General features: G+C 44.7%; 1 protein-coding gene and 1 long non-coding RNA gene across 3 annotated transcripts in view; both read right to left on the reverse strand.

The window, feature by feature from the left end:
• LOC139055985 (uncharacterized) overlaps positions 1 to 19098 on the reverse strand; it is a 97452-nt gene extending 78354 nt beyond the window's left edge. Inside the window, exons 1-3 of the mRNA XM_070533713.1 lie at positions 18974 to 19098; positions 12448 to 12515; positions 504 to 550 (exon numbers count right to left, since the gene is read on the reverse strand). Coding sequence (XP_070389814.1) covers positions 504 to 550; positions 12448 to 12515; positions 18974 to 19083 — 225 coding nt within the window. The 5' untranslated portion in view covers positions 19084 to 19098. The remainder of the gene's footprint in view (positions 1 to 503; positions 551 to 12447; positions 12516 to 18973) is intronic.
• On the reverse strand, positions 2461 to 8961 carry LOC139055984 (uncharacterized). Of its 2 annotated transcripts, XR_011512069.1 has the most exons (4): positions 8901 to 8961; positions 6578 to 6630; positions 2876 to 5910; positions 2461 to 2745 (listed from the first exon to the last, which is right to left on the reverse strand). It is a non-coding gene; the product is annotated as an uncharacterized lncRNA (long non-coding RNA). The 2 variants fall into 2 exon arrangements; XR_011512068.1 differs by lacking the exon at positions 2461 to 2745 and having other exon boundaries at positions 2788 to 5910.
• Positions 19099 to 22260: the final 3162 nt, after the last annotated feature.

The raw sequence follows: 22260 nt of genomic DNA on the forward strand, positions 1-22260 counted from the left end.
GCTGTCTCGTAGCAGCTCTGTCGCCGATTTCTTGGGCAGTGGCTATAATCTTTAGCTTCTCTTTCGCTGTGAAGAACAGCCGCCGAGTCGCACTCATGACGCCGAAACAAAGCAGGCAAATAGTGGAAACTGGGGTGTAGTGCACAATACAGCGTCTGACACTAGGCTCAACAACGCTGGTTAAAAAAAACGTGGCCAATGGCGTCGGTAAGAATAAGCGGACTATGAATGCGGATTTGGCCCCTCATCGGCTTGACAAGCGTGGATGACGATGGGGATGGCGAACTACACGGGGGAAAGAAAAACTCAAAAACAAAAGAAAAAACTCGCAGATAGCTCGCACCCTCCATTTTTGAACGCGTTCTTTCGCATTTTGGTACGGGTTATACGTGAATAAATACGGTAAGTACAAATTGAAATGTTAATGGAAATAATATATGTGTTAATTAAATAACGATATTGCCGAAAGCCCTGCGTTGCACAATATTGTTCGAAAAACTTACCATTACGCCGTCATCGGTGACTTCTCTATCCTCTTCATAGAAGGATGCTGAAGTGCAGAATGACTTTAGCCAGTGATGCTTAAATCACCATCATAATATCAATGTTCAAAGAGCTTATAAAACGACATTCTTAGCTTGTTTTTAGGGTATGCTGTTTAGCCGTTATATTAGCGCTACAGTTTTGTTTTGAAGTACGGGGTCAAATGGTGATACCTTGCTTAAAATGACCTAAATTTTAACTGAATGCTTTACAGGACAGTTTGATCAGCGGCCGTAAGATATGTGGCCTATAGGGCCTTCACCTGCAACTTTTCTCTGCAGGAACTAACGAAGACGAGTTCGTTTGGGAGATATTTATTGTGAAGAATGTCCTCTTCAACTGCGTCACGCACTTTGTTTACTGTAACTCTGTGTCACTCTTTAAAACATATCGGTACTGTTTTTTAAAGCTTGAACGCAAGCTGTGCGAGAGGTCTGGAGCAACGTAGTCATTTCAGGCATGGTTCAAATATTTCTTAGACATCATTGACATGCTGTTAACAAAAACAGTCCTCCTGATGTGTGGAAAACAGTGCAGTAGCGCTGTTGTTTTTTGTTTATTTTAGCCAAATAACAAAAATTGTCGCAATATGACGACCTTAAGGAAGCACTAACTCCGTGAGTCGATATTATGGCTAATGAAAATTCAAAAGTATAAACTGTAATACACAGGCAAATCACTGAACGAATTCCTTGTTTAAGAAAATTGGTACAATTTCATCTTTATTTCTCCTAATGTTTTCACGTTACTTAACGTGCTCTTGTTAGGATACACTGTTCAAAGAGAACCATTCCTGTTGACATTCCCTGGGGCATACAGTAGAAGATAAACATCGGTGTCGAAGAGAGGCATTATTTATTCAGAAAGAAGTACCAGAATTTAGCAGTGCAAAATTGTAGGCTCGATTCGGTTCATGGTTATTGTTTTGAACTGATGCGAAGAGTACAGAAAGTATATCGCTTAAGCCGCTAGAGGAGGAAAGCTGCACTGTTGTATTTACACATATCATCCGCCCTAGATGAAAACTGTAAAGGAAAACTTTTCAGTACAGTGAAGGGAACAGAAAGAACAGATGAGCCGTTCTCTATATTCCGTAACCTTGCTTTAGCATCTATGGATGCCTACATCATCTGTCCACGCAAATAAATGGGACTTAAGAAGAATGCAATCATTTCCAAGAAGAAAGCTTTTACACGGTCCTCTGAAAGTTTCTCCAAATGAAGGATACAATACAACAGCGGTTATAAGCAGCTTTCCCTTGTCTTGAGAATGGTAAAGTTTTGCTTATCTATAGCTGGCTTTTAGTTTTCTTGGCCTATATACAAGGCACACCAGAACTCGTAATGAGCCCTGTCACATAAGCAGGCGTACGTACACTCCTTTACAATCTCACACATGAGCGATTTCGGAGACAAGGCTTCAGTTACTATTCGCCTAAAGCAACGGCTTACTTGCATCCCCACGCAGAGGCTTCAGTTACAACTGCACTACTACATTTGCATTTTCGGCGTGTGAGTAAAACAACACTGTTCGATTTACACAAATCATCCGCCCTAGAGGAAAACTGCACCAATGCAATTACTGCTATTCTGTAGAGTACAATTGAATTGCTGCAGTACTTTGTTAATGCTTAAGAAGTGACAAGCTCACTTGCTCTACGGCAGATGGCCTGTAAGTACTCTAAAATGAAGCCGTACCTGTGAAAACCTGATTGACGTACCGTTTAGCATTTTCGACACTTTATAATAGCATGTCAAAACAAAATGTCGCAGATTAAGCAAATTATGTAACAACTTTCAGTTGGACCAGCAGTGTTCCTTCTTTTTGTTATGAAACGTCGTGACATTACATAAATCTTTTTATTGCTTTTTAATACGCGCATCGAGCATTTCATATTAGAGCTGGTATCTTGTTTGATTGTCCAAAATGTTTCCTACTTCACAGGCACTGCAAAATATGTGATGCCCCGTGGCACGGGCTATAAAATATAGCATTGGAAAACTCCACGTTTAAATAGGCATAACGAGAAAAACGTTTTTGAGTGAAATACTAAAAAAAGCATATTATTTGAACCTCACCGATGGCACCGGCTGTTGGAACCTCAGTGCTGACACCCGTTGTTGCAACCGGACCGTTGGCGCCCGTTGTTGCAAATGGGTCGCAAGCCCCAAGAGTAGCGTTGGCCTGGCGGCCTGGGGCACACTGGAAGCATCCGAAGGTCCCAGCAAAGCATGAGTCGACTGCTAACAGAACAACTTGTTTATTCTAGCATCGCAAAGAGCGGGCGGTCAGGTCGACCGAAGTAGAGAGACGGGAGAGCACGTTACTCAACAGAAGAAATAGGAGCCTCCCTCCTGGCGTCCGGGGGCAGCTGCTCTTATACTCTTGGCGTCGCGGGCAAGAAGGAAGGTCACGGGACGACACCACGTGACAGCGAGGCACGGACGGACTGAGACATGTACAGACGAGTGTAGTGACGCATCAGCCGGGCCGGCGCCGGTCAGTCCTCCTCGCTTCACACTTGGGGAGCTCCTCTCCCCGGCTGCCGCGCTTTGACAAGCGTGGGCACACACACACACACGCACACACAAAGGCACGTGGCACTGAACATGCCGGGACGCGCTCGGCGGGGATGCGTCGCGGCCGCTCCGAACGGGCCAAAATGTCCGCCGCTTTGAATGAAGCCCCGGCGTCCGCTGCATCCGCGCAGGCTACACCGCGCGTCGTAGGCGAAACGTAACAATATCTAAGAGAACATGAGTGTCAATATGGAGTAATAAGTAGATAAATAAATGCTAATAAAGCGCAAATTCGCAATTGCGAGCTCGATATCTTTTCTCTAGCAGGTAGCTTGCTCCAGCGTAATTACTAAAATATCCTTTGCACCACCAGCATGCTTCAGTTAGCGAAACCTAAGGGATTAGAACCCCGCAGGGGCGTCTGCGTCAGCAGGCGTTTGGTGTGCTGCGACACCACGTACCCGAGCACACGAGGGTTTGACCCTCCCGCGTGTAGCCATGCGCGGTTTAGCCGTGTCCGGGGAAAATGGGATCCTGGGGGTTGAGCCAATGCCGGGTGTTTGGACCTTTACGGCCCCTCGGCGGTGGCAACACACCCCTTTGGCCTCGGCTTCACGTAGACGGCACCCCCGGACTGACCCACCCGGGGGAAATCGGCAGTCGCCTTTTCCTGTCCTTCTCTCCAATCTTCGTATTTCTCTCTCGCCTTTTTCATCTTTCCTGTCTTCTTCTCTCTTCCATTTACTTCCTTTCTCTACAGCGGCAAGGGTTAACCTTGTGTATGTGCCCTCCCTTGGGTATAATATATTAGGTTATAGCGGCAGTGCACGGTTGGCGCCTGCAGCCTTACCCGTTAAGTCCTGCAGCGTCCCCAAGTTGGGCTCCATGGTGGGTGGCCGCCATTGCTGCTGAAAACATACCAAATTACTATGGGAACACCCGCATTTCCCCGCCTACTTGATCGTCACCCTCAGAAGAGGTGACGCACCGAAGACTTAAGCACTTCTTTCAACCGCACGAAAGAGACGTATCCAAAATACCACGTAGTACACAGTGAGAGTCCTGAAAAACAAGCTAGATTTATTTCTCCATTAACAGTAGCAAAATCTTTGATCGAAGCCTTAGGGTCAGGTTATAAGGTAACGAAAATGGCTAGCGGGTAACTTCTCCTTGAGATCCCTCAGAAACAACAGTACGAAAAGCTTGGCAGTCTTGTGACATTTGGTAACATACCAATTTCTATTACACAACACCGAACAATGAACAGCTCACGGGGAGTCGTGTCAGAGGCAGACCTCCTAGACTTGACAGTAGCTGAACTCTTGGAAGGATGGAAAGAACAAAATGTCACTGAAGTAAAACGTGTTATACTTAGACGAGACAACAAGGAAATCCCCACAAAGCATCTTATCCTAACATTTGCATCCAGCACACTGCCAGAAACTATCGAAACAGGATACATCAGATTAAATGTCTGACCATATATCCCCAACCCTAGAAGGTGTTTCAAAGGTCAGAGGTTCGGCCATGGCTCGCAGAGCTGCCGTGGTCAAATAACTTGTGCAAAATGTGGAGTGCAGGGCCACCCCTCCGACAACTGCAGTGACACACCTCACTGTGTGAAGTACAGTGGTGACCATCCCGCTTACTCACGCTCCTGTCCAAACTGGAAGAAAGAAAAAGATATAATCACCCTTAAAGTCAAGGAAAATATTTCGTTTAAGGAAGCCCGTAAAAGGTGCTCTCCTTTCCACAACACACCTTATGATGATGCGGCGCGTCGGGGGGCGGCGTCGCAGTGGCCAATGCCAAGTGCCATGCCCGCGTGCAGCGAGCAGGCACCTTTGGCTTCTGCCCCCAGGGTGGAAGTAGGTAAGCCTACTGCATCCAACCAGCAAACCGGCCAGGCTACCCTTGGTTTGCCGGCCCCACAAGAGTTATCGGCGGCAACCTGCGCTACACGCAGCGATCCCGCAGTACCGATAGTGGCCCCGAAGGTAGGCGCAGCCGAGGCTGCCTCGACCTCCCCGGCCCCTCCCAGCGCTGGCAACAGCCGGCGCAGCCAAATTCCACAGGGAGCCCCATCGACCTCCGGGCAGGTGGGCGCAGGGGTTTTGCCTTCCGAGGTGAGACTCTCCCGAAAAACTTCTCGCTCGCAAGAGCGCGTGTCCGGCACCTCACAAGAGGCAATGGACACAACACCTATTCCCACGGCGCGCCAAGCGCCTAAGGAGCGGCGAGGTTCCCTCGAACGCTTCAAAAAAGGCAAAACCCCGGTTACAGGGCCTCGAAAGAGCTCTGTAATCTAATGCATCACTTCCGTTTCCTTACACACAGCACTTATTTACACTAAATATGGATACACAAATCATACAATGGAACGTCAGAGGTCTCCTTAGAAACCTTGATGATGTACAAGAACTCATCTACAAACACAATCCAAAAGTGCAGTGTTTACAGGAAACACACTTAAAACCAAAACACACAAATTTTCTTCGACAGCACGTCACTTATAGCAAAGATCGCGACGATCCTATCGCATCATCGGGCGGTGCCGCCATTGTAATTCAAAAGAGCATAGCCTGTCAACGTTTGCAGCTACGAACGGCCCTTGAGGCAGTGGCGGTTCGAGTTATTCTGCTAAACAAGCTTATCACTATTTGCTCACTTTATATACCCCCACATTATAAACTAAGCAAACATGAATTTCAGTCCTTTATTGATGAATTGCCAGAACCCTATGCTGCTCTTGGCGATTTCAATGCACATAACTACCTGTGGGGCGACCTTCGTATAGATGCACGAGGACGTCTTGTTGAACAGTTCCTTTTTTTCTTCTGGTGCTTGTCTGTTGAATAAAAAGGAACACACATATTACTCTCTTGCAAACAGAACCTATTCTTCAATAGATCTTAGCATAGTCTCGCCGTCTTTACTGCCTGCGCTTGAATGGGAAGTTAACGACAACCCTTATGGAAGCGACCACTTCCCTATACTGCTAAAATCTCCAAAAGAAAACGAATATCCACCACACGCTCCTAGGTGGAAGATTGAGACAGCTGATTGGGAGAAATTTCAATCTCTTACTAGTATCTCATGGGCTGAGCTGTCTTCGTTAGTAATTGATGCTGCACTCGAGTTCTTTACAGCCTTCATAACAGATGTCGCATCAAAATGCATATCCGAAGTAAGTGGTTTGACATGCAAACGACGTGTACCGTGGTGGAACGGCGAATATAGGATCGCTCGTAAGAATCAGAACAAGGCATGGGGGTTGCTGCGCGCATCCCCCACTGCGGAGAATCTTATAAATTTTAAAAAAGTAAAATCCCAAGGCAGGAGAACCCGCCGACAGGCCAGACGAGAAAGTTGGCAGAACTTTCTATGGAGTATTAACTCGTTCAGAGATGAGGCCAAAGCCTGGAACAGGGTCAATAGGATAAGAGGATGACAAGCATATGCACTCCCTTTGGTAAACACAGAAGGCGATACCCTACAAGATCAGGCGGACTCACTTGGGGAGCACTTTGAAAGCGTGTCAAGTGCCAACCATTACTCGCAATCCTTTCTGAAATATAAACAAATAGAAGAAGGTAAGCCACTCATGGGAAAAAGTCAACATAATGAACCATACAACTGTCCTTTTAGCATTGCCGAGTTGAGAGCTGCCTTGAGCGCATGCAAGAGCTCTGCACCGGGATCTGACAGAATCACGTATGAAATGATCAAAAACTTACATAAAGACACCCAAGTTACACTAGTCACAATTTTCAACACCATTTGGGCTGCGGGATACCTCCCGACTGCATGGAAAGAAGCCATTGTGATCCCGGTTTTGAAACAAGGCAAAGACCCTTCCTCAGTGGCTAGTTACCACCCGATAGCCCTGACAAGTTGTCTTTGTAAGGTATTTGAAAAAATGATCAATCGCCGTCTCGTGCATCTCCTAGAGTCCAGTAAAATGCTTGACCCATTTCAATGTGGTTTTCGGGAAGGGCGATCTACAAACGACCATCTTGTGCGCATCAAAGCGAGCATTCGCGATGCCTTCGTGCACAAGCAATCTTTCTTATCTGCATTTCTGGATATGGAAAAAGCGTACGACACAACCTGGCGGTACGGAATCCTGCGCGATCTTTCCGCGCTAGGTATCCGCGGCAATATGCTAAATACTATAGAGAGCTACCTAGAGAACCGTACATTTCGAGTGAAAATAGGTCCTTCACTGTCGCGTACATTTATACAGGAAACTGGGGTACCCCAAGGAGGCGTACTCAGCTGCACACTCTTCATCGTGAAGATTAACACGCTTCGCGCTTCATTACCACCGGCAATCTTTTATTCTGTCTACGTGGACGACATACAAATAGCTTTCAAATCTTGTAACCTCGCAGTCTGCGAGAGACAGGTACAGCAGGGCTAGAACAAAGTCTCAATGTGGGCAGACAAGAATGGATTTAAGATCAATCCTAACAAAAGCTCTTGCGTTCTTTTTACAAGAAAGAGAGGAATGATCCCAGATCCTTGCTTAGAACTATGTGGACAACAGATACCTGTAAACAAAGAACACAAATTTCTAGGTGTCATACTTGACTATAGACTCACTTTCGTCCCCCACATTAAACACCTTAAACAAAAATGTCTGAAAACAATGAATCTAATGAAACTTCTATCCCAGACTACGTGGGGTAGTGACAGGAAGTGTCTAATGAATATCTATAAGAGCCTCATTCGATCACGACTAGATTATGGTGCCGTGATCTATCATTCTGCAGCCCCGAGCGCCCTAAGGATGCTAGACCCGGTCCACCATCTAGGAATCCGACTGGCCAATGGCGCTTTCAGAACAAGTCCCATACAAAGTTTATATGTTGAATCAAATGAGTGGTCACTTCATCTGCAGAGAACATACATCAGCCATACATATTTTCTGAAAGTGCGCTCAAACCCCCAACATCCCTATTTTAATACCATTAGTGACATGACATGTGCTACACTCTTTCGCGATCGTCCCTCCGTAAGACAGCCTTTCTCGCTGCATGTGAGGGAGCTTAGTGAAGAAATGCACGTTCCACTCCTCGAGCTTCCCCTAATGCATCCAGCCAAGCTGCTACCTCCGTGGGAGTAGCAGCTCATACAATGTGATATATCTTTCGTAGAAGTCACAAAGCATGCTCCAGAGATTGAAATCAAGATGCATTTCCGGGAACTCCAGTACAAATACTCCTGCACGGAGTTCTACACAGACGCATCAAAGTCACACGAAGGGGTGTCCTATGCAGCCGTCGGTCCATCCTTCTCGGAATCCGACGTACTGCACCCGGAAACTAGTATCTTTACGGCTGAGGCCTACCCACTGCTGTCGGCCGTAAAGCATATAAATAAATCACAACTCCAGAAATCAGTTATATATACGGACTCCCTCAGTGTTGTGAAGGCCTTGATGTCTTTCTGTAATCACAAAAATCTAGTATTTAATGAGCTCTACTCCGCACTGTGCAAAGCATATATATCTAACCAACATGTGATCATATGCTGGGTGTCTGGACATAGGGGCATCGAGGGGAACGTTCTAGCCGACCAGATGGCCACATCAATCTCATTGCATGCAGTTAATCCTACTGCTTCGGTCCCTGTCACAGACCTGAAGCCTTTCTTAAGAAGGAAACTACGAAGCCACTGGCAGCGCATGTGGGACGAAGAAATAAATAATAAACTGCATGTAATAAAGCCACAATTAGGTTTCTGGCCTCCTGTAACAAAATCCCGCCGGACAGATGTCCTATTCTGCCGTCTAAGAATAGCACACACTTTTGGCACACATAACTTTTTACTCACGGGAAACGAGCCTCCAACCTGTGGTAGATGCGGGGAGAGGCTCACCGTCATCCACGTCCTACTGGAGTGTCGGGAAGCCGAATCCGAAAGAAAAAAAACATTTTCTCTTAGCATACCGCCACCACATCCCCCTTCATCCTGTTATATTACTTGGTGCAGAACCACTCTTTGACACCAACGCCGTCCTAGGTTTTTTGAAAGATGTTGTGTTGCATGTTATTAGCCCCACACGCTCGTAGCGCTTCCTCTCTCCAGAGGATGCCGCTGCGATAATTATTTTCAATAGCACATGCCTCTAGGCCCTTGTGGTTCAAGGGCTCTGGCGAGGCAGTAGTGCTGTACGCAGTTTAACATCTTGCATATTTTAAACATTGCATCATTCTTTTACGATGGATTTTAAAGTTCATAGTTTTCGTCATCAGTCATCACCATAATTTTATAGCACGTAAATTTTACGCGCTTTACAGCGACTATTTTTAGGCCACTTTACAGCCAAGTCACATCTTCCATAATACATCCTTAACACTACCACCAGTCATGGCACTCTTTGGCCAAACCTGGCCCTTGCGCCACAAAATACCACACATCATCATCATTAAGGGATTAGAAAGCACAGAAAGGCTCGAAAAGATTGGATAACTAAGGCTCTCTTCGTAGGAGCAAAATAAAAAAAACTTGGTGTTCTCCGATTTTCTCAAAACAAGAAGTTTCGAGATATCAGCTGAGTAAAAGAAGTTTCGTAATATACTAAACACAGATCTAAAGAAAGCAAAGTCATCCTTTTACAGAAAAAAGTTATCGCACATAGGGAACAACCCTAAGCAGATCTGGGAAGAAATTAAAATTCTCATAGGTAACAAAACTAACACACCACCTCTTGAAGTGCTGATAAATTGTTTTTTTTCTTCATACTGGAGTCGCATTAGCAAAACAATTTAATGCACCTTTCCTGGAGGCGGGCAAATATACAGCCTCAAATATTCTCCCCACTAGTACCTCCCTTATGTCATACGTGCACACATCAAATTCTGACTCGATATTTCTGACACCAACAAGAGAAGCAGAAATTACAGCCATTATTGGTTCTCTAAGAAATACCTATGCTCCTGAGGATGGTCACCTTTCACCATTGCCAACTAAACATTCTGTTGGATGCTTCATAGGCCCGTTGACTTACATACTTAATGAAAAATTGCTTACTGGAGTGTTCCCGAATTAGTAGTAGCCCGTGTTACTGTTGTTTTCGAAGGCGGAAAGAAAACAGAATTCAGCATTTGCCGGCCAATTTTAATTCTGTCAGGATTGTCTAAGGTTGTTGAAAAATAATTTACACGTGCCTTTTTGGTTTCTTTTCCTCCAAGACTGTGATAAGCGATCATCAATATGACTTCTAACCCGGCAAGTCAACTGAGACCGCATAACTTTATTTTAAAAATGTCCTAATTCAAAACATTCGAATAAAACTTTCTTACTATTTGTACCTTCCTTGACTTCAGCAAAGCGTTTGATTCGCTCCAACATGATATTCTACAAACAAAATTACAAGCTTACGGAATTCGTGGCATCGCTAAAGACCTAATACAAAGCTGCCTGACTGGAAGACAACAGTACACAAGGCTGCATAGCAGCATTTGGTCTGACCGTGGAACATTAAAATATGGCGTACCTCAGGGATTCGTAATAGGACCTCTCCTGTTCACTGCGTGTATAAATGACTTCGTAAACATTTCTCCAACTTCGAGCGTTATCTTATACGCTGGTGATACTAACGTCTTCTTTTCTGGCTCAGACCTAAAGGAACTTGAGCATCAAGCGAATATGTGGCTTGACAGGCTTGGCTGATGGTAAATCAATTGACATTAAATAGATAAAAAACTATTTCACACTATTACATGCAAAAAAAGCAATAAAGCGCCACCCCAAGCTCCATTTTGATTATTCCGAAATCGCATGCAATAATAGTTGCAAGTTCCTGGTTGTACACTTCCGCAACGATATGAGCTGGTCTGATCACGTCACTTATGTCAAAATGAAAATGGCTCGACCCATAATTTGTTATAAGTCACATTAACCATCTTCTTCCATATTCCGTAGAAAAGCAGCTACTCTTTTCTCTTGTTCACTCGCACTTCACATTCTACAACGTACGTTCGGGCACTTGTAACAAGACATTTGAAAAAAATTATAATCATGAAACAAAGCATTTAAACTATTCACGATAAGGCCAGGTAGCTATAATAACTTATTTTTCTGCTTTTCACGTAGTGCATCTTAGTGAGTACTGTAAATTTAAACTAGTAGGTCTTATCTATCATCGTATTAAACAAGTTTTTCGTTCATTCAGCAATATGTACCTCAGCCGTGATATCCACTGTAACTTACGAACGATCTGACTTGTTTCGATTAGACCGACGACAAATAATGGCAATCAATTACTACATCAGCAAGCAATAGAAATATGTAATAGTTTTACTTTTGTAGTGGAAAACGCACAATTGAGCAGATCTGTATACCATATTCAAAAGAAAGTAAGATTACTTTTCTACACAGGTTGAAGCGTTTTTGTGTAGGTACGTGTGCATTCTCCCTGGTGTCCTTCTTTTTTTTTTGTACATGTGCTCCTATCCTACCAACTGCGATGTCTACCTCTGTTTGCTTAAGTGTATTTCATTACACTCCATATGCAACGTTATGCACATGGTTTAATCTTACTTGAAATTTAGCTTGAAGTGTTTATCTTTTTATTTGGTTATGCTTATTGATCATATTGTTAACATAAGATGGAATTGTTCATATTTTATTATTTACTTTTTGTTTTAACAATACTGTAGGCCTTTGCACAGGCCCAAACAGGAAGTGAATTTTAAAATACACATTAGCATGGAAAAACAGCAAGAAAAAGAAAAATATAGAAAACAAAAGAAAACTGCCATACAACAACACTGGTATTCAACACAAGACACTGTCTTTGTTTGTCATGAATGAAGGAATAACAAAAGGTGCTCAAACAGTTGCGATATTAGTCGTATTACATTTATTGCGAAGGTTTGCATGTAACTGGTAAATGTTTTTGATGAATTTATGTATGCGATGCATTTGAACTGAGCTGTTATTGAACGTTTTTTTGCCGACCCCACTGCTGACTCGTTTTTGTTTTTTTTTGCGAACCTGGATCTAGCCCTAGTTAGGAAACATGCTCTGTTTGTTTTCTTTTGCCTCATCTCGTTGGCATGATACACTGTTATAAATGTATACATGTCAGAATAAACAGTATTTACTATTTATTCTTTTGAAACTCCTATCAGCGTTAGGCTCTCCCGGAACTGTCGTCGGTGTCATTTTTTTCAGCTACTAAATATCAAAGAACACTCAACATTCCGTTTCTGTTAAGATCGTAACCCCGCTAAAAAAATTTCAGTAAATCAACAAACTGAAGTACTTGAAATCGCCTTTATCCGCACGAATGCCTCCAGTAATCAGCGAAAAGCCCTTGTAAGTGTGAGTGCAAGCAATATGAAACTTTAATACGATATGATGACGTACTTACCTAGCGTGAGCGCAGCGAAAGTAAACAGTAGAAGGCATGTCAAGCATCCTCGCATCATACTGCCCATACTGCACAAAAAGCAGACAGGAGAATCATCAGTGAATTATATATCTTGTGCGGAAAATGCGTTGTCTGTTTTCCGCTTTCACAGGATGTACTACTAACAAAAGATAATCTGTCCTACATATGGGGCTGTGCCAAATAAATATAGATACAAATGAAATAGGCAGTAAAGTGATGTCTCTAATGAAAGATAAGTGAAGGGGGTAGCAAGGACAACGTGCCGCCCATGGAAGGCAAATCCCCCGCCACCCTATAACGCGTGGGGTGCTCTAGCAGTTGAGCAAGGGTGATGGTGCCATCTCCTCCCTCACTTGTTGTCATTTATGCGCGGGTATCAGAAATTTATCTCATGAAGTGGTGAAGGTGATGGATTTAAAACATCCATTAGGTTACAGTCATCATGTAGTAGGCTATCTTACGTCAAATAAATGACCAGTATATGCCCGTGTACTGCTTCAAGAGCGATCGACGCTGCCAAAGTCGAAACACCCTCTGTTATATGTTCGAACAGAATAACAAGAACCAATAGACTAAATGTCTAGCAAAAACCACACGAATTGTGCAGAAAATTATGCTAAGGAATATATTCAGTGAGTCACTATGTAGCTTATACAGATACGCTGCAAAGAGACGACGAACCCTTTGGAAAACGTGTTCACTTAACGTTTGGCCATACCAGGGTTTTATAAAGTAGTAATTTTATATATATATGTATGTATAGAAGCGAGGTTTCTTCAAAGTTCACCACGCAGGATCGGGCGTAACATACTCAGGAAAGGGACGACGAACCTCTTGGAAGACGTATTAACGTGCTCGGCTGATGGACCAGCCTTCATGAGAGTACAGTAACGTACAGTACAGTACAGGAACAGTGGCTACTGTACTCTGACGAAGGCTGGTCCACTAGCCGAAAACGTTCAGCAAATACGTCTTCCAAAAGGTTCGTCGTTTCTTGTCTGAGTACGTTATGCCGGGTCCTGCGTGCTGAACTTTGAAGAAATCCCGCTTATATATATATATATATATATATATATATATATATATATATATATATATATATATATATATATATATATATATATTACTTTATAAAACCCTGGTATGCCGAAAATTATAATACGCTGCAATCATACGGGTCCACTTTCACGAAATCCTAATCCAATCCCTTGAACTAATCCAAAACAACGCAACTCCTTTTCTTCTCTGGAGCTACAACCGCGCTGCGAGCGTATCTTCAACGAAATCAAATCTCGGCTTCAGCTTCTGGCAACGCGTCGCAGGATTTCCCGCCATTGATTTTTCCTAAGCTGCGTCACCTCCTACTCTTCATCCGAAATTCACGTCGCGGCAATATTACTTATCTTTCCGTACTGATCATCAGCATAAAGTTAAAATTGATGCATGTAGCGCGCCATATGTTTTACATTCGTTTTTTCCACGTACGTCAAAAGATTGGAGTGAACTTCCATCGGATATTGTTTCCATTAACAACTGTGAAACTTTTCGAAAAGCACTAGCTAACACTGTATACACTCTAAAAACTAAGAGAGTGCCGGGCACTCCCTTTGAGGGAGTAGCGGCTTGTCCCATATTTCACTCTCTTTTCGAGAGTAGATCGACCCTCTTTGAGAGAGAGTAGGTCAACTCCTGTTGACAGAGTTTTGTTACTCCGCCGCAAGGGATTGCTAGTACTCTTCTGCAGAGTGATAATATTCTTCCCACAGGGAGTGCTAGTACTCTTCCGCAGAGTGGTAATACTCTCACCGTAGGGGTAACGGCACTCCACCAGACCGAGTACTTCTACTCCCCCAAACAGAGTGCAACTACTCTTCCCAATACCCTCTTAGCGAAGTCCTGGCCACGCATGCAGGCAGGAAATCAGATCAAATTAGGGTCGCTGATACACCGTTCTCTAGGCGGCTCCTCAGACTCAGTGGCCCGATTCCAAGCGGCCTTCAGAATAGGCGTGAGCAATGTTATGCAGGATTTTAAAGTCATTTTTCCTGGCTATTTGCTGCCTACCATAAGTCGTGACGGCTCGTAATCGGCCTATGCGTATGTGTCCCGAACGCCACTGCGGAGAAAAAAAAGCAAATTCACATTTAATCCGCATATTTCATAATCAGGAGACACATAATCTAATTAGAACACAATAGTCGTGGGAATCACACACTTATGGAGAACCACATTGCTCTATACATCACGTGGATTCGAACCCGCGTACACTCGCATCTATACAATTCAAAGCACACATCCTAACCATTACACCACAAAGCCACCACGCTCAGCCGTGTTGTTTTAGAGCTTATATACATAACAAATGTATTTGAGGAATCGGCTGCGGTGGTTGGAGTTTCTCTGCAGTGTGCTGTGCTGTTGTGTACTGGAATACGTTTGCGTTTGCATCATTTCCATTCCTTGCTACGACTAACGGAGGAATACAACGTAGACGACGACGTGAGAACTATTCACGGCTTGTCGTCACCCCAGGAAAATAACAAATGTGCCGTTCAGCTCACGATCGAGTGCTTTTCCAGTCCATGCATTATATGTTCTCCGAAAATACGCGGATACAAAGTATCGTGCCAACCATCCACGTATGTGAATTTAAGTCGCGCGTATACTGGTGAGCATTTCTGTTTATTTTTTCCGCCAGTTCCATTCGTATGTGGTCAACTGCGAAGCCAGTACCAGGCATTTCGACGTGCCTCACGCTGCCGTGTAGGCGTTCTTTTCAAGTGCATTAGTTTAGAGTTTGGTTCAGTCCGCTGTGAGCTGTTGTCCTGCATTAGCAGCGGATCGTTAGCGTTTTGAAGAGCACGCATTCCAGCATTTGGAGACTGCTTATGCCGATAGCCGCGTCACATGCATTGGCACGCATGTTTAAATGAGTAATGTGTCCACTTGTTACGCGTGCACTGCTCGTATCCTGTGGCAGCGCTCGTTCTAAAAGCTTCGAAGACCATCTACATTCATACGTGTGTTCAATATATATGCACAGGATAGACTTGCCGGCTAGTTGGTTGAGCATTTTAGAAGAAACAGCGCAACACAAGGACGACGCAAAAACATGGACAACACCACGAAGCGCTGGTGTGGTCGATGCTTTTTTTCGTCCTGGTGTTAGCGCTGTTTCTTCTTCCACGATACACGCACACCACAGGTACGCGAAAGTTTAGGAGTATAGGGCGTTAAGTTTGTTTTCCCCGTTTCCTCTCAGTGTCAATGGCACAATGCGTTGCCCGAAATAGCGCACGCTTACCCCCATATTCAGAAATGCATCATAACTTGAAGCCCATGCTTGATCTAAATGACGCAAGTCGTGAACGCACCAAAAGAAAGGCAGTGAGCGTCTGGGGGACGTTCGCACCAGGCGTCGTTTATATAAAGTCAAGCATGGGCTTTGTATTAATATACATTTCTGAATACGGGGGTTAGTCATCTACTTCTCACAGAAAATGTCGAAGAAACGCCCACAAAAACCAGGCACATTCGTAAACCTAACTAGGCAATACGAAGCTCCATAGAAAAAGAGTGGTATTAAAAGCTTTCAGTATTTTTCTTTACTCCAAAATGGTTGCGCTCTCGTGGTTTCAATGTACAGAGATGATGCAGCGTTAGCTAAAAAGCATGAATTTCCGAACTCCATGCCAAAATAAGCTTGTAAAATTATTTAGGTGCTAGAAACCAGGGTTTGTAGCGATCCTTGAAAACCCTTTATTTCTAAAATGCCATTTTCAAGGCATTGAAAAGCCTGGAATTTTTAGAAGTACTGGAAAGTCCTTAAATTTGTACACTTGGCTAGACATAGCAGACATTGCCAAGTGTTTTTTTTTCCCTTCTGTGACATTCTTCGCATGTCACAGAGAATTGTCGGTGGAGGTAATAGAAGGAAAGCGACATCCTTAAAGTTCAAATTACAAAGGAGCTGCAGATACCAGTTTTAGACACATGGAACCGGCGAGAAATGTACTTGGAGGAGCAGAAGCAGGAAGCTCAACGGTTGAGGCATTCAAAGAAAAGCCGTGATGAGTAAATTGAGAGCTACAGACACAATAAAACATCACCTTTCTCCGGTGCTGTGTTGTTCCGCGATCTTGAGCGCGCGCGCGCGCGGTGGAGAACTCCGAGTGAAAAAGTAGAGCGCTCGCTACGCGTTCCTTTGAACTGCGGCGGCCTGTTCTCTTAGAAGCAAAACGATGTGTTCTTTGCTCAGCGTGCATGAATGATACATTGCCATGTTCGGGGCCAGCCACCTACAGTTGAAGCAGAATATCACGCTACGTTTTGTTCTCTATTGCCGCAAGAGTAGAACTACTCTCTCTCTCTGAAGGGGGAGAGTGAAAAGCACATTTCACTCTCTCCTTGGTGAGAGAGTGAACAATGCATTTCACTCTCCTCGACATTTTGCGAGAGTAAAACGACGCTTTGAAGAGTGAACCAGCCGCTTCACTCCTGCGATACCCTTCCTAGTTTTTAGAGTGTAATAGCAGGCATTTGATCGAACTGCTATTGGTTGTTTTCTTTTCTAATGTTACTTATGTATGCCGTTTTCTATTACTGCATTTTTCATGCTTTCAGCTAACATTGTATGATTAGCAAATATATTGTACAAGCTCGTAATACATTTCCTTCCTATTTCTTGTATAACCCACACCCCTCGCGCATGCAGAGGAGAGGCACATATATTATCGCAACCAAATATAAGGGCGCAATAAAGCAAAAGCGGTATGGAAGTAGAAGCCGTGATAACTTATTGCTACCTGTGGGAGCCAGAACCCCAGCATCCACATGCCGGGTCAGGAGATCTACCAACTGAGCTCCAGCGTCAGTCGTCCGCTTGCCCACTCTCTTCGTTATTAGGTGCATACCAGGGGGGGACCCAAATGCAAATCTTTTTTGTTAATATTTTCGCCATGCTGCGTAGATTTCCTAACGAATAAAAGCTTTCGTAGTACTCTCCCTAAAATAAAATGACTAGTCCCACCGCTTTATCGACTGTTCAAAACTGTTACAATCTCCTGCAACCTCATGCACCTGAATGCTTCCGTCATTTTCTTCTTCACGCCCTTGCAACCTTGAAACACTTCTTTTTATTGTCTCCTTTCACTTTCGAATGTTGCAAGGGGCGAGATAGGGGTAGTACAAGGAGGATGCGGTAACTTTGTGAATTAATTTTGCGAGAATGTGCTGCACGTAGGTTCTATATTGTGTAGGCAGCAGTGTTGTAATGAGGAAGCCACTCCTCTAAGCTCCAGATATTGAGGGGTCTTGTCCGAACTACGTAACGTAAATATTTCTACGTAAAAGTGCTGCTGAATTCCGGATTTTGCGATACGAACTTGAAATCAACAACCTCTTTCATATAACCTCTTTCCTTTTTTCCTGATGTAATTGAACTATGGAACAAACTGCCAAGTGATGTTGTGGAGAGTGTGAACGTGCAACAATTTGAGCTGGGTATCGATATGTTTTTGAGAAATGGTGTACAAATTTTGAATTCTGATTCATGATTGCTCATTGAAGTATTCATGAAATGTATATGTTCTTCTTCCCTCCCTGTAACGACCCTCACTGGAGGGTTAACAGTATGACCAAATAAATAAATAAAGAGTGTTCAACATGGAGCAGAACTTGATGCGCACAGGTCGTTCTTTGACATCGTCTACCGTAAGAACGACGCAACGGCCACCGCGGATCAAGGAAAACAAACAAATGACAAATGACGGTGCAGCGAGTCGAAAAACTTTACACAAAGAACCTGCTTCGCAAACTGATAGAGACGGCAGTGTAGCACCGTCAGGTAAGACTTCGTAGAGCCACACCTTGGGCACGAAAATGTGCGACATTGTTAGCAGATCACGGTCAAGCAGGCACAAACGAGAACAAAGTGAGGAGTAGACAACACAAGCGCTTCTGCGCCTCACTTTGCCCTTGTTTGTGCGCGCTTGACCGTGATCTGCTATGCGTAACCAACTAGCCTAAAGGTCCGTGCTCTTTAGCTTCAATATTGTTAGTAGGCCTTATATAACTGTTGGGCCTTGCACCGACGTTACTCTATTAGTCCACGAAAGGAAGCGGTTGCATTACACTTGAAAATGTTGCGTGCTTATTTGTAGGAAATAATGCGGGCATATTCCAGAAACAGTGTTTACTTTGGTTAGGTATTATCGTTACAGAAGAGTAATCCAAGGAGAGCAACTCTTACTCAATTCAATTTCTTTTCTTTTTCGATTCGATAACTTGGCCCGGTTCTGAAGCAAATTTCTCCAAAAATATAAAGTTTCCACGATGGGCATACCAGAATACTATTGCGCGAGCAACAACGTTACGAGCGAGCGCGCAGATAACCTCGTTAACGTTGCTGCGAAGAATTACGTTTTGTCAAAAAGGTTCGATATCCTGTATCACGGCACAAACACAAGGAACAACCCTCGTTCAGGCCACCGGCCAGAAAGCTCACCTGATAACGTGGCCGTGAAGGCGCAGTAGTGGCCTCAGGAATGAGTGGTTCGCGTTTCTGTGTGTGTCGCCGCTATAAATACTGGTGCCGCTCGTGCAATCCAATGACATGAGCTGTGAAAATAAGGCGGGAGGCCGGAGGCCCCGTTCGGAGGCCAGGAAATTCCAACACGTCCAGCTGTTCCGACCACCTGATGGGCAGGGAAGGCTGGCGCTTTGTAGTCGCCGCCTGATTTGCAGGAAACGTGCTTGCGAGAGCTCCTCCATTAAGGTGAGCTAATAACTATTGGACGTACGCATCCTCTCTCTTGGCCTCTGTAATTCTCTCAATAAGCTGCCGTTGACAGGTGAGCAATGGCTACAAGTCAGCATTTACAAGTCAGCAGGACACGCGTCGCAAACACATCAACGTCAACACGAAAGTGCCTCTCGTACTTGTCGAGATATGCGTAATATGAAAGGTCATTATCTTTTTGCTAAGTGTGCTTACGTTTACCAAGCAGTAGGCGGGCAATCTAAAAACGATGGGTATGACAGACTCCAATTGGGCATTCTTCGATGATGGCGTCAATAGCAGAAACGTTGCCGAAAGCCAGCAAGTTCTAGGCGTTGGCAATAATACCCTTTAATATGTGTGCCATATTGTCTGTTTCAGACATTTTCCTGTCAGCTTTGTGGCAAAGAGCCAGGACGTCTTGTATGTATGAGCCGTATGGCTTTCTCGGGCTTTCAGCACGCGTAGCAAGGGCCTATTTTGCTGCGACCGTGCGCCCGAAGGGGTCGCCGAACAGTTCCCGAAGTTTTTCTTCAAAAATCTTCCAGCTTGTTAATTCGTCTTCGTGGGCTCGGGACGACACGCCCGGGGCGCCACTCAGGTGAAAAACGACGTTAGCGAGCATGACCGTTGTATGACAACTGTTATGAGTGCTGACGCGTTCATAAAGGTTGATCCATTCTTTGACATCAGTGACGTCCAAGCCGGACAACAGACGAGGGTTTCAAGCGTGTGAAAGCATCACTACTGGAGCAGTCTGACCAGTTGTAGCCGACGCTGATGAGGTCTCATCTCCTGAAGGGATGTATGGCAGCAAGCTAGATGTAGCGACCGCTGCGGAGCTCCGTGGTGAGGACGGGGATCGCAAACCTCCACCAGAATGTTACGTGTAGAGAGACAAACAAAGCAACTAATTACAATGTATTTACAAGAGCAGCGGACCCAGGGACAAAGATGGTAACCAGCTCCTGCTAAAACCCACATCCCCGTCTTCGCCTTCCTTTGCGGCATGTATCTTATGCGCCTGTTATATCGTAACACTAGTCACTGACAGCCTATAACAGGTTGATCTATACAAGCAAATAATGGCCGGTGTTCCTGAAATTCACGAATACTCACTCGCAACCGGTTCTTCCTCTTATATGTTGTCATTGTAGTTTGGAGTGAAGAGAAATTGGAGTGCTAAAACCGACAGGTGATATTCGTAGTTCATATAGGCTGCTCAGTAGGATATTTTCGACAGTAAGTGCGTTGTGTTGTGGGGACCCTAGCAAAGCTCTCCGTTGGCGAGTTTCGATCTGGTGCTGGTACGTCGTTTCTTTACAGTCGTAGGTTCAGCGAGCTCTGAATGCGGTACAATTTAGCGCTTGGTAAGAACAGGGGCCCTGTGGCTTATTACATCCACCACACCGTAATGCCAAGAAAACCTGATGGACACTACTTAGCTGTGAAGTAAATCTTCCGCGAGACGAACTGGTGGACTGTAAGGATTAAACCACTTCTTTTCGTAAAATTCTCACAGAGATAGCTCTACTGCTCCAGGCAAACAACCAGAAAACGCCTGGTTCCTTAAATCAGGGGCCCTATTACGTAAAACTATTCCAATATATTTTTATTCTATTCTCCTGACGTCAAATTTGCGTAACCGCCGACGCAAGCATCGGGCGGTCGCCCACAGGGTTGTCTCAACAGACTAATCAAAAGAGCTCCTCGTTCCTAGGAGGTCACTTTTGTTTGCATGAAAAACGAATAGCATTGCCTACACTGATCGGCTTGTCTTATCTAATTGGCTCACAAGAGGCGAGGAGCACGCTCCAGGGGAGAGGGCCTCCATGGGGCCGAGCCCCGAGCCACTCCACTGAAAATCGATAACCGGAAGAAGAGGGTGCTGCCGGCGTCTGTGATTGGTCCGCTTTCCCTTACTTAGCTTACGGTGGCTCGTCGACAATCGCGGCGGCATGGAACAAAAGCTTAAAAATGACGCTAAAACGGATCCTCAGGAAAGAAGAGTTGGCAGAACGCGGTTGTAAACGTGCCGAAAGTGCTCGAAAGCGTTGCACGGCTACGCAAAAGCTTCATTGCACGCAAATAAACCCATGCTTTCCGGCAAGTGCGAGTAGCCAGTGCCTGAGCGATCGGCGGCAGCCATCTTTTATTCCTTTCGGAACGGGGCAGCCTTCGGCTATTCAGAAGAAAATTCAGTTTTGTTCGGCATATTAATGCATCTTTAACGCGTACACGTCACTTTGACGCGGTGAGTTTTTAAGGTTTTGTGACGCCGCGTGAGAGGTAGGTGAAGGGGGTTCAGCCCGAAATCTTTTCGCCAATAGCCGAGGGATAATGGCAAAAAGTTGTCGAATCAGAAATAACTATACTTATTTTGTTCGGTCATATCATGCATAATCACTGCGTACACGTCATATCAGAAGGGGGGCGATCGCGATTTTCGTGACGTCGCGTGACAGGGAGGTGAAGTGGGGGTGGTCCAAAAATGTTTTTCACCAATCGCGGAGGGCTGATTGCAGAATCGGAATAGAAAAGTTTGGAATAGTTTTATGTTATAGCACACCTAAGCTTCAAGCTTAGCCAAGGTAAACTGGAACGCGCATAACGCTGTCATCGCTCTGTGCGTTCGAACTGAGAGCGCCGACCACGCCGAGCGGCGTCTCTCTCTTTTCTGTTAATCGTATCTCGTGCGCCACCGAGGGGCGACACCTGCTACGCTACTGCCATGCTCATTACGCCAGCCTCCAGAGACGCCTTCAGTGCAACGCTAAACCATGCTATCGCTTTTAATGGTTCGCCATAGAGAAAGAAATTCAACAAGAGGGGACACTAAGCAAAAACTGGCAATAGGAAACGCGTCACGCCTAGTTTCAACAACATCCGTTATTTGACGCGAGCACCGGGCAAAAAAAGAATGTGAAATGAACTTAGCGACAACGTTTCATTGTTTTTTTTATTCTTTCCCACTGAAACAAAAAATGTTTTGGGTGTTAATGACCTTATACTGT

This window comes from Dermacentor albipictus, chromosome 2 (genome assembly GCF_038994185.2).
Source record: "Dermacentor albipictus isolate Rhodes 1998 colony chromosome 2, USDA_Dalb.pri_finalv2, whole genome shotgun sequence".
NCBI classification, from domain to species: Eukaryota; Metazoa; Arthropoda; class Arachnida; order Ixodida; family Ixodidae; genus Dermacentor; species Dermacentor albipictus.